Source organism: Chelonoidis abingdonii, chromosome 7 (genome assembly GCF_003597395.2).
Source record: "Chelonoidis abingdonii isolate Lonesome George chromosome 7, CheloAbing_2.0, whole genome shotgun sequence".
In the NCBI taxonomy this organism is placed as follows: Eukaryota; Metazoa; Chordata; order Testudines; family Testudinidae; genus Chelonoidis; species Chelonoidis abingdonii.
In genome coordinates this window covers 250213-262339 of record NC_133775.1, presented here as the reverse complement: position 1 = coordinate 262339, position 12127 = coordinate 250213, and the positions used below count along the sequence as shown (strand labels likewise).

The 12127-nt window shown below is 48.5% G+C and overlaps 1 protein-coding gene across 2 annotated transcripts in view; it reads right to left on the bottom strand.

The window, feature by feature from the left end:
- Positions 1-10472: 10472 nt before the first annotated feature.
- CFAP57 (cilia and flagella associated protein 57) overlaps positions 10473-12127 on the bottom strand; it is a 157040-nt gene continuing 155385 nt past the window's right edge. For both annotated transcript variants that reach the window (XM_032777682.2, XM_032777685.2), the window contains 2 exons: positions 11915-12047; positions 10473-11585 (listed from right to left, as the gene is read on the bottom strand). In XM_032777682.2, coding sequence (XP_032633573.1) covers positions 11374-11585; positions 11915-12047 — 345 coding nt within the window. In that variant the 3' untranslated portion in view covers positions 10473-11373. The remainder of the gene's footprint in view (positions 11586-11914; positions 12048-12127) is intronic.

Below are 12127 nucleotides of genomic sequence, written 5' to 3'. Positions count from 1 at the left end.
TTGTCCTGCTCTGGGAGAAAAGGCTCAAACTTCAGTTCATAGCAGCTCAAGAGGGCTTGGTGGTTGGCCACCCTGAGCTGGAAGCTCATGAAAGAATAAACCTTCCTGCCAAAAGAATCCAGTCTCCTGGCATCCTTGTCCTTGGGGTTGGGCCCGGGCTGGCCATGGCATTCCCAGTGGTTGACTGACTCCACCACCAAGGAGTTGGGTGCTGGGTGGGCGTACAGGTACTTGTGTCCTTTAGCCGGGACAAAGTACTTCCTCTCCACTTTTTTGGAGATAGGTGCCAGGGAAGCTGAGGTCTGCCATACAGCAATCGATACATTGGCTACCCCTTGGTGGAGAGGCAGGGCCACTTGACCCGGTGCCGAGAAGGACAGCACATTGAAAAGGGGCTCCTCCATCTCCTCAGCCTGGAGTTGGAGGTTTGAGGCCACCAGCTTGAGAAGCTCTTGATGAGCCTTAAAGTCCTTCTGTAGAATGGGTGGAGAGGCCGCTATGGTCTCCTCTGGTGCTGGCGAGGGGGCTGGTCTGGCTCCCAGGGCATTGGGAGGTGCCAGTGGTTCGATCCCCAAGACCGAATCCAGGCCTGGTACCACCTGCTTGGTACCCGTCGACTTTTGACTCTGCCATGGGGGAGGAGGTGGGGGACACTGACTGGGCATGGGACACTCCAGATACCAAGCGGGGTCTTGCCTGGGTGGGCAATTGTGGCCATGGTGACCATTGACACCATTGCCCCTGCCACAGTGCCCCTTGCCACTGACCGGCTTGGGTACCGGGTGGTGAAAATCGCTCGAGGGTCGGTGCAGCTCGGGGATGGGCGGCTGGGTGCCGAAGCCGAGGTCACTGTTGACCGCATGGTGTTGTAAGAGCGGTGGGAGCATCCATGGTCATGTCGGTGCCAACCTCGAGATTTGGACCTTGATAACAAGGACCAGTACTCATCGGAGGTGCTGCTCTCGCAATCATCCCAGCGGTCGTAGCTACAATGCCTAGGAGCCTGTCAAGGGGAGCTCCGGGCATGGTGTCTGGTGGAGCAGGCACTCGAACCTGAGCGTCTGTAACGACAGAGTCGGGATCTGTTCCTGAAGCCACAATTCGAGGAGGAGTGTCGACGCTGCCTGTCTCGGTGCCTGTCCCCCTGCAGTGAGGTGTAGCAGACCCTTGAGACTCCCATGTGGGCGAGCCAGCCAATCTGAGCAGAGTGGAGGGCTGACGTGAACTAAGTGAAGAACTCATCGAACAGGGCGGCGCACGGTCCTCAGAGCAGGGACTGTGTCTTGCTGGGAAGGGCTGGTGTGCTCCCAACAGTGGCTTCACTTGGGACCGGGTGCAGTGTGTGGGAGCCTTCGGTCAGGATATTCTATAATGACCCTAGAGAACATAGTCTGGGTAATTTGTCTATGTAAAACGTGAATTCTTGTTGATTTTATGAAACTGATGGGTCATTTACTGCCACAGTGCATACAAAATCATCCATTTGCTACCACGGCAGGGACAATGGAGGTGCGTTAACCCGGAGGGTCCCTTATTCAAATACAAACACCTTTGAACAATGAGTTGGCCACTGCCTAGTGAAAACTATCCTTACAGGTGAGCTGGTAACCAAAGAGATGACCTACCTGTGGGAGGAGGTGAGAGGGGTCTTTGTGGCAGACCAAGAAGGTGACCTGGTAAAGGGTACTGCAACTTTATAAAGGACTCTCTCACTATCTCTTTTGAAGAGACCAGAAGCAGCCACAGGCAAGACAGAGCAGGTGAAGGAGAGAGGGTCATCCAGGGACCCTGATATGATGCTGCCTAAATCCAAATATTTGGCTCCCAAAGAGCTCTTGGAGTTGTGAGGAAACTAAGGCCTGATCAACACAAGAAAGTTAGATTGATATAAGCTGCATTAGGTCGATTTAATAATGTATGGGTCTACACTACTGAGTCCCTTCTGCCGACCTAAGTGGCCTGTAAAGTCAACTTCTGTACTCCACCTCCACAAGAGGCGTAGCGCTGATTCGACATCCACGGGTTGATATGGGGATAGTATAGACACTGCGTTGTGTAATTTGAATGAACTGGCCTCCAGGAGGTATCCCAGAGTGCTCTGCTGTGATCGCTCTGGAGAGCACTTTCAACTCCACTGCAAGTCAGCCAGGTTCACAGGAAATAGATGCCCCTGTTAAAGCCCCATGAACTTTTCATTTCCTGTTTGATTAGTGTGGAAAGCTCTTCAGCACAGCTGATTATGGAGACTAATGGCCACAAATATGCTCCAGCCTGGTCAGCACAGGAGGTGCTGGATCTTATTGCTGTGTGGGGAGAAGAGTCTGTGCAGGTAGAGTTCTGCTCCAGCAGGAGAAATGCTGACATGTATGCCAAAATAGCACGGGGCATGGAGGCGAAGGGCTACCGCAGCAGTGCCGTGTGAATATAAAGGAGCTTCTGCAAGCGTACCAGAAGACAAGAGAGGTGAACAGTCGTTCTGGTTCTGCCCCATAGACATGCCCCTTCTATGAGATGCTGCATGTGATTCTTGGCGGCGACCCCACCACTACCCCAAAATGCTCAGTGTATACCTCCCAGGAGCCCTGGGCAACCTCGAGGAACAACAAGGAGGACATTGTTGATGAGGAAGAGGAGGAGGAGGAGAATGTGAGGCAGGCGAACGGAGGATCCATTCTCCCCGAGAGCCAAGAACAGTTTTTAACCCTGGAGCTCGTCCCCTCACAGGACCAATTGTTGGCAGAGCATGATACTGGGGAAAGCACCTCTGGGGAGTATACATTTCCAAACAAATTGTAGGGGTTACATGCTATTATTTTTAATGTTTAATCTGAACAGAAGAGTAGGTGTAGTGGGTACTGGTGGCCATTCCATCTATGCAGAGGATGCTTTCTGAGAAAGACTGTTTATGTACATGAGGATGGCCCTGGAATCCTCCATGAAGATCTCTAGGAAGCTTTCATGGAGATAACTCTGCAATCCTTTGCAGAAGGCTTCTGGGAAGGGCTGCCTTATTTTGTCCATCATGGTATGACACTTTCCCACACCACTCCAGTATTAACTCTTCTGGTAACATTGCAGCACACAACATTGCAGCATAAGGACCAGGTCCGGACCCACTTGCAGCATCTGCTCCCTTTCCATATCTGTTACCCTCAGGAGACTGATATCACATATGGTCACCAAGGGGAAATGGGGGAAGTTTTAAATGCTAGCCCTTAAACCACAAGCAACTCAACAAGAAATCCACCCATTTGGTGAATTCTGGGGCATACAACCATGCTTTCCTGAGTGTGCCCTGGCTGTGGTTGGAAGGGATCAATGCGTATTGCAACCAGGCATTTAAAAAGGGGTGGGGGTGGCTTCCTGTTTGTCTCCCTTCCCCACAACCCAGTGCCGCTTTTGTAACAATCAAACTATTTGGGGGCTTTACACTGGTGCCTGTCCTCACGCACCATCCAGGTTGCTAGTATAACCCCTCTGCCCCTCTGACTTGGCAGCAACAAGGGCTGGGTTCTGTATCCAGGGGTTCCGTTTCAATAACACAATGCAAAACTGGCTCGAGCCCCCACCCAGTGACCTGGGCCCTTCTGCCCCTCTGAGTTGGCAGCAAGAAGGGCCGAGTTCAGTATCCAGGAGTTCCGTTTCAATAACACAAAGCAAAACCGGCTCGAGCCCTGACCCAGTGACCTGGGACAATTACATACCACCCCCCCCGGGCGCCTCTAGGAGGCAATACTTCCCCACACGCAGGCACGGAGTCTGAGTGTAGCAAAATCCTTTTAATAAAGGAGGGAAACAATGCGGCATCACGTTGGAGAAACACCACAAACAGGATTATAATACAAACCATAAGCAAAAAAACCCACTTCCAAGTATGTTTGGCAATGTCCTTTCCCCCTTAGGGTCTTAAGTCCAATCACCCCAAAGTCCAACAACCCGAAAGTCTCTGGTCAGTGTCATCCCAGAGTTCAAAAGTTTATCTGCAGAGTTTTACCCCCGCCAGCTTGGGTGGAAATGAAGGGGGGGCACACACAGGGTGTTAAGGGGCACCTTTCGTGGGCCAGGGACAACTGCTCCGCCTCTCCATGGAGTTCTGCTGCAGCCTTCACTACAACCAGCTCCACTCCACCAGCTGTGCTGCTCTTCCAGCCATCCCCGCAAACCGCTCCGCTCACTGTTCCGTGGGCCACTCCAACCGTCCCACAAACCGCTCCACTCACTGTTCCATGGGCTGCTCCAACATGGTGCAAACTGCTCCGCTCTGCCAGCTGCTTAGCGATAGATCTTCAGGCTCCCCCACTAGTTAACACAGCACTCAGTGAGCTCAGCTCAGTAAGCTTAGCTCTTTTAGTGATTTCAGCTTGTAGTAGGGGAGCCCCAGTGCTGGTGCACCATTGGCCCAATATGAATTCAGCTCAGCAGCCTCTAGATAGACTCTTAATAGAATAAAAATTAGCTCTGCTCTTCAACAGTGGAGAAAGGAGGATATGCAATTGGCATTCCAAGCCCCCAAAAGGGCCCATACCACCAAGTACACACACCAACCCCCAACCTCTCTCATTTCACTGGGTTTTGGCACCCATGTCCCTTGTCTAGCAAGTGCTACTTAATCGATGTTGAGACATCTCTGTCATAAAGCAGTCTCATAGTTCCTCATTCACATAATCAGGGTGACAACACTTTATTCCTCCTGCCCCAATAACAAAGAAATTGGGGATCCCAGAGCTGTCAAAATAACCATCCCAGGCTGCTGTGGGCTATGCTAGGTGGGAAGGGTGTGCCAATGCAAATACCTGAAATTCCTTTCCACACTCCCCATAATTCACCACCAGATGTCAGGGTAGAGCTCATCCTGACTCTGCTTACACTAAGAGAAAGGGGGCTTTTCTGAAGTTGCAACCTGTGATCCCAAGGATGTCTTCACAAAAACTGCAACACAAGATCTCTCACCCATGCCTCATGGCCTTACTCACCATGGCTAGGGAAACAAAATGACTCTTGCAGTAGCCAGCAATTGTGATTACGTTGTGGCTTGCAGGGAAATGCACTGAGGCGGTGTTTCTTTTATAAAAAGAATTAACCTTGCACTGGAAACAATGTATGCACTGTCAATGCTACCCTTGTGCTTTGTATTCTTTGCAGCTGAAACCTTGCCTGTTGGCGCATCCTCCATACTGGGACAGAGACTTTCCCAGATTATAAAGCAGAAGATGATGACTTGGGAGGACATGTTCAATGAATTAATGTGCATCTCTGAGAGTGACAAGACGGAGCTCAGTGCATGGAGGATTGCTCTGTCCAACAACCTGCACAAGGACAGGGGAGCATGCAGAGAACACGAGTATGATGTGCAGGATGAGATGCTGCGGATTATGAGGGAACAAATAGACATGTTGAGGCATCTGGTTGAGGTTCAAGAAAGGCAGCTGGATGCGGGAGTCCCTCTGCAACCTATGCTGAACCTACTGCCATCATTGTCAGATCCCACATCCTCCCCTCCCAAATGTCCTAGGAGGCGAAGGGGTGGAGGAAGTCTGGTATCTTTTGCATTTAACTCCAGGGGAGGGTACAAGGATCAGAAGGCACCCATTCCCAAACCTTTGATTACAATTGCACAGCAATAACGAGCAAGCTGTCCTTGTTCCCCCGCCACTGTTATCAGCCCTTTTGCCCCAGGTTATCTTACTCTTCTTTGCTGTTTCTGTGTCTTTGTGAGCATAATAAAACTTAATGGATTGAGGAGAAAAGGCTTTTTATTGATTCAGCACCCTGTGGTTAGTGGGGGTGGTGTTTACGGGGAGAAAATGCAATGAAGGGGACAGCTCGGTAAGAAACACAGGTGTCACATTACTGTGGGTCATTGCTGAAACTGGTTTTCAAAGCCTCACAGGGACCTAGAGCCTCTCGATGTGCTCTTCTTATTGCCCTGGTGTCTGACTGCTCAAAATTGGCTGCCAGGTGATTTGCCTCAACCACCTCACCCCAACGGAAACTTTTCTCCCTTTTTTTCAAAGAGATTATAGAGCACACAGCAGGCAGCAATTACAATGGGAATATTGCTTTCACTGAGGTCTAACCTAGTAAGCAAACAATGCCTGCAGCCTTTTAAACATCCAAAGGCACATTCCACCACCATTCTGGACTTGGTTAGCCTATGGTTCAGGTCTATTTCAAAAAAACTGGATGAGCACAAGTCCATGGGGCTGGATGCACTGCATCTGAGGGTGCTAAAGGAGTTGGCGGATGTGATTGCAGAGCCATTGGCCATTATCTTTGAAAATTCATGGTGATCGGGGGATGTCCTGGATGACTGACAAAAGGGCTAATGTAGTACTCATCTTTAAAACAGAGAAGAAGGTGGATCCGGGGAACTGTAGGCCAGTCAGCCTCACCTCAGTCCCTGGAAAAATCATGGAGCATCATTAAATGGAAGGGTTACACTGTAAAACAGTGTAACCCCAACAGTGGAGCTCTGAGGAGGGTGTGCTTAAGTCACTGGGGAGATTTGGGGGTCCAGAACTGGTTGCGGGGTCTACAGCAGCTGGATTACCATCTGTACCCAGAAGTGAGCCTGAGAGGCCAAAGTCCGAGTCAGTGTCTGGATGTTGCTCAGATACCATGGGCTTAGAAGCACACAAGATCCAGTGGTGGGATCCAAACAGTGGCCTGATGTGTGTTCAACAGAGGACGCTCATCCAGGTCTGATGCATTGTAATCACAGGTTGTTAGCTATCATTTTCTCAGCAGATCCTTTTTGAGAAATCAAAGCTGGACACTATCAACTTGCTGGTGACTTACTAATTTCTCTCTGTGTACAGTGTGGTAAAGAGGGTGCCAAGTTCAATAGCCTTTAAAAGGAACAGGAAAATGGTATTTCTCAAACATTGCAGTTCCTCAAAAACTATTACCCAAGTGCACAACTCTAGAAGGCTGTGTCCATTCAGCAAGAATTAATCTTTGACTACAGTCACAGCTTTTAAGAACCAGAGCTTTTCATAAGATACAACAGCATCTAACGTGCTGGTATTGTCAAAGATGGTGAACTCATCAGTGTTCAGAAGTATATCTCCATCCCATGTAAAATAAAGTAGAGCATTAACATAACCTCATCACAAAGAGTACATACCTCAGGGAACTTCAGTAGCATGTGCACAAAAGACTAGCTTTCTGTTTTGCATTCTCAGTAGTCATCTGAGGATGTCAGTACAACTATTTTGGGTTTACTAAGTATCTGATACAAGGTGAATTGTATCAGCCTGCTGTGCTAAACAGTCTCCACTATAAACACTTCAGGTGCAAAGTCTTACCCAATATCAGGCTCCAACACCCACTCTAAATATGATGTCTTGATTTCCCTGAGTGTTCACTGTTTACATCAGATTCATGTGGTAAGCTTTTTACCACCTTTGGAAATCATATCTTCCCAGAGAGGCCGACTCATAAGACATGCCCTTAAGTTTCTTCATTACCACCGTGAGACAGCTCTTCAGCTGGAAATACTTCTTACTCTGAGCAGGATGAGGTCCTTTTTCTTTGTTAAGATTTTGATTCAATTTCGCTAAATGATGCCCCCCAAATGGCATTTTCTTCTATCATTCCATTTAAACCAGCCAAAGGGAGGGCAGAACTACAACATAGTGGGGGCCCCAGAAAGCCAGAATGTGTATGTTCTGAAGACCTTCAGAAAGAAGCTAGTTTCAAAAGCACCTGCTAATTGGATTAATTACATCCTTTTCCTGCACAGGAAGCATCAGGATGACAACATTAGGTGGTGGAGACAGCACCCCATAAGGCTAATGTGTACCAGTTCTATTTCGTTCTTTGGCATCTGTCATAAATGTGTATGGGTAGGGTTTTGTGGCCTGCCTTGTGCAGGAGGTCAGACTAGATGATCATATTGGTCCCTTCTGACCTATGAGTCTATGAGCCTCAGTTAGTGTCTTATCCTGGTTAAAGATGAATAAAATTGAGGTACCAGATTCATTGCTAGGGCCCTACTAAATTCACGGTCAGAAAAACACGCCATGGACTGTGAAATCTGTGTTTTTGTGTGCTTTTACCCTTACTACACAGATTTCATGGGGGAGACCTGTGTTTCTCTAATTGGAAGTCCTGACCCAAAGGGGAGTTGCAAGGTTATTTTAGCGGGGGGTCACGATAGTGCCACCCTTACTTACGCGCTTTCTACAGAGCTGCGTGGCCAGAGAGCAGCAGATGTTGGCTGGGCACCCAGCGCTGAAGGCAGCGCGCCACCAGCAGCAGTGCAGAAGTAAGGGTGGCAATACCATACCATGCCATGCCACCCTTACTTCTGCACTGCTGCCTTCCGAGCTGGGGGCTGGTGAGTGGCGGCTGCTGACTGAAGGCCCAGCTCTGCAGGCAACAGTGCAGAAGTAAGGGTGCTAATACCATATCATGCCATCCTTACTTTGTCTTCAGAGCTGAGCTCCTGTTCAGCAGCTGCTGCTCTGCAGATGCCCAGCTTTGAAGACAGTGCCGCTGCCAGCAGCAGTGCAGAAATAAGGGTAACAGTCAGGGCCAGGGCAACCATTTAGGCCAACTAAGCGATTGCCTAGGGCGTCAAGATTTGGGGGCACCAAAAAGTGGCGCCCCTCAAAATTTTTTTAAATGGTTGCAGTCGCTGCTGCTGGAGGGGCTGAGCTGACAGCGGCAGCAGCTGCCTGCAGCCGGCAGCCCAAGGTGTCCCCCAGGTCAGTGCGCCGCCACCGCAGCCCGGCAGCCCANTAATGAGTCTTCATCATCTTCCCTGAATTTGATACGTTGGTCAAAGTTTGAAAGGAAGCACAGTTCTGGGACTCTCACAACAGGAATGTTGCAAACACAGCATGCTCAGTCCACAGCCATCAGGCTCAGGGCAGGAAGACCTGAAACTGGAAAGAAGAAGGATGAAGGGAAGAGGATATGGAATTCTTCAGACCTTGGAGTAGATACTTCCACAACACTATTGTGCCAGGAACCAGTACAGTTGCAGTCCACAGAGTTTTCAACATATCCAGTCCACACTATTATTTTAGACTTCAGCATGGTGCAGTTTGTGGATTTGCAAGCTTCAGATTTACTGAGGCAGGCAAGTCACTTCAGTGCATGTAAAAGCAGAAACTGAAGTTTGCCCAACATCAGATGCTTCCCATTACCCTAAAGTTACCTATTATATAAGCACCTGTACCTGTTCCTATTGACTTTAATGGGGAGCCGTCACCGCCGTGACCCGGCAGCCCAGGGCGCCCCCCGGGTCAGGAAGCTGCCGCCGCGGGTCAGGGCACCCCCCCCCCGGGGTCAGGGAGAAGCTGCCGCGACCTGGCACCCCAGGGCACCCCCTCCCGCCCCCCGGGGTCAGGGAGCCACGGCTCTGGTGGACCTGTCGCAGGCATGCCTGCGGCAGCTCCGCCGGAGCTGCGAGACCTGCGCGTGGGGCGGCAAAATGTCCCGGCACCTAAGGCGCCAGAAACCCTAGCGCCGGTCCTGGTAACAGTACCGCAATCCCCATAGCTTTGCAACCCCTCCACAACACCTTTTTGGGTAAGGACCCCTACAATTACGACACCATGAAATTCCAGATTTAAATACACCTCTACTCAGATATAACGCTGTCCTCGGGAGCCAAAAAAATCTTACCATGTTATAGGTGAAACCACGTTATACTGAACTTGCTTTGATCCACTGGAGTGCACAGCCCTCCCATCCCCCGCTGGAGCGCTGCTTTACCGCATTATATTCGAATTCATGTTAAATCAGGTTGCGTTATATCGGGGTAGACGTGTAGCTGAAATCATGACATTTGTGATTTTTTAAATCCTGACTGTGAAATTGACCAAAATGGACTGTGAATTTGATAGGGATCTATTTATTGCCTATGCACTGACTGAACCATTCAACCTTAGCAGGAATAGTGTTCTACTCCAGTGGTCTCCAAACTTTTTGATTGCACATCCCTATTAGTAAAAAATTTTTAAGCATGCACCCCCTGCGGCGCCATCTCTAAAAACAAACAAAGAAACAAAAAGGCTCCTCCTGCCGCACACCCCGAAGGATCTTGCACACACCCCACTTTGGAGACCACTGTTCTAGTCCATAGGAACACCTGCAGTAAATTATCTATTTTTAAAGTACTGGTCTGGTAAAGATTATGGTTCCTCTAAAAGATATCAAGTCTAATAAGTAATTCAGTTTGGGCATCGTATTCATCCTTAACGATATTATTTTTAGTATTAAAGGATTTAGGAGGCACTTGCCTCTCATTTCCATTTCCTGTCCTGAATTGTTATGCACTAACTCTCAGGACACTGACTAGGCCCCAGATGCAGCTCCCCCAAACTCTTGCCCTGAAAGCTCATGAAAATACCTGCCACTCTTCCAATTCACACTGCTCTTCAGCTACCGTAGGCAATGCAAGTCAGACATCATGCACTGAGGAGATCTGAAAATGTAGAAATCTTGTAGTTTTTATTCATTGTTAAGTTTGTGACAGAACTTTAAAAATGGGGTTACATTGAGAAGTGACTCTTCAAGAACTGTTTGAAAAAAGCAAGAGTGGTTGCCCTATATATCTGTGATAAAAGGGAGTTTCAGATGTTAGGAGGAAGGCATGGAGATAAGCAGGAGATCAACATAACAGAAGAGGTGAAACAAGAGGCTTGGGTTGAGAGGCAGATTTTGTACGCTGATACTGGGGCTCTTTCCTGACTCATGGTATATTTTGTGGATGATGACTGCTCTGCAGTGAGTAAGCTGATACATTTATAGCTACCAGACCATACAGGCTGTTGGCTGATTTTGTCTGATCACTAGCTAAAGATCATCTTTACAGGACGACAAAATTTTGCCAGTAATTTGGGAAGTTGGTTAGAACAAATTTCACTGTTCTTATTCCCATCTCTCTTATGTCCTGTGTGGATGTCACTGTGCATTGATTAGTCATTCAGCATTTCAGATTAAAGAAGCTCTGGAGAACCTTCCAGCAATATATTATACTAAACCACAAGACATTTACAGTATTTATTTAACCCCTCTGAACTGTGGCATCTGATTTTTCAGTGACCCTTGCTTCCCCAGAGATCTGCACACACACCAGTCAGATGGTGCTATCGGCATTCGCACATTTATTATTTCCATTCCTCTCAGCTCAGCTTCTGTTCAGAGGGGAGAGTGCAGCACAGAGAGGATGTGTGTGTGCGCGTGTTTGGAGTGTCTCTTTCTCAGAGGAGAGGAGATTAAGGCAGAGAGTATTTTGTGGGGGAGTATTTGGTTAACAGGGAAGGTTACAGGACAGAACAGGCAAAAATAGTCTGATCTGGTTCCAGGATTTCTAATCCTCTCAGTAGAAGCAATCATGTAGAATTTCCTTAGACTGTATCATTGTGGCTGTGTCCCATGGCTCCTTTCAATCTCCAGCATGGGAAGCCTCCCACCTGACAGAGGCCGAAGAGCAAGGATGTGCTCCTGCCCTTGGATTTGGTCTCGAAGGCGTTTGATTTCCAGCCGTTGCATTTCTATGATTCTTTCTGTTTCCTCTTCTACATTCAACCTCAGCACACTGGGTCTGGGCAGCAGTTCATGGGAAGGAACTAGAGAAAACAGTAGCCAGAGTGTATAACGACGAGGGTTCCAGCTAGCCAGGCTCTATTTACTCTTGAAGAAAGAGCTAGAACATGCATCTCTTGGCACAGGGGGGACAGAGCTAAAGGAGAAGGTTCTGAAGTGCTTCATAAGTGAACTGTGCATTGTGTAGTTGAATACCACTGTACATTGCCTAGGCATTTTCCAGGCAACCATAGAGTTTAATGACTAATACCAGCCAAAAGGAGAGAAACTCACATCCTGGCAAAGGAAGACATGAGGCTTTAAGATGAAAGCCGATAATATGGAGAGATATAGGGAGAACTGTAATAATCACCTGTGTCTGGGATCCCTTGCTTCTTGTTTTTTCTGTTTAGTCCTAGCGCTGACTGGAGATCATGCACGTGGGTGCGGGTCACCTTCAGTTCCCTCCGCAATTCGTTAATTTCCTTAATCAGGCTCACATTTTCCTGTAGCAACAATATGCTCAGATTTTCAATTGACATATTTGTATCACAATATCACTGTGAGAAAGGACACTAGGTACCAT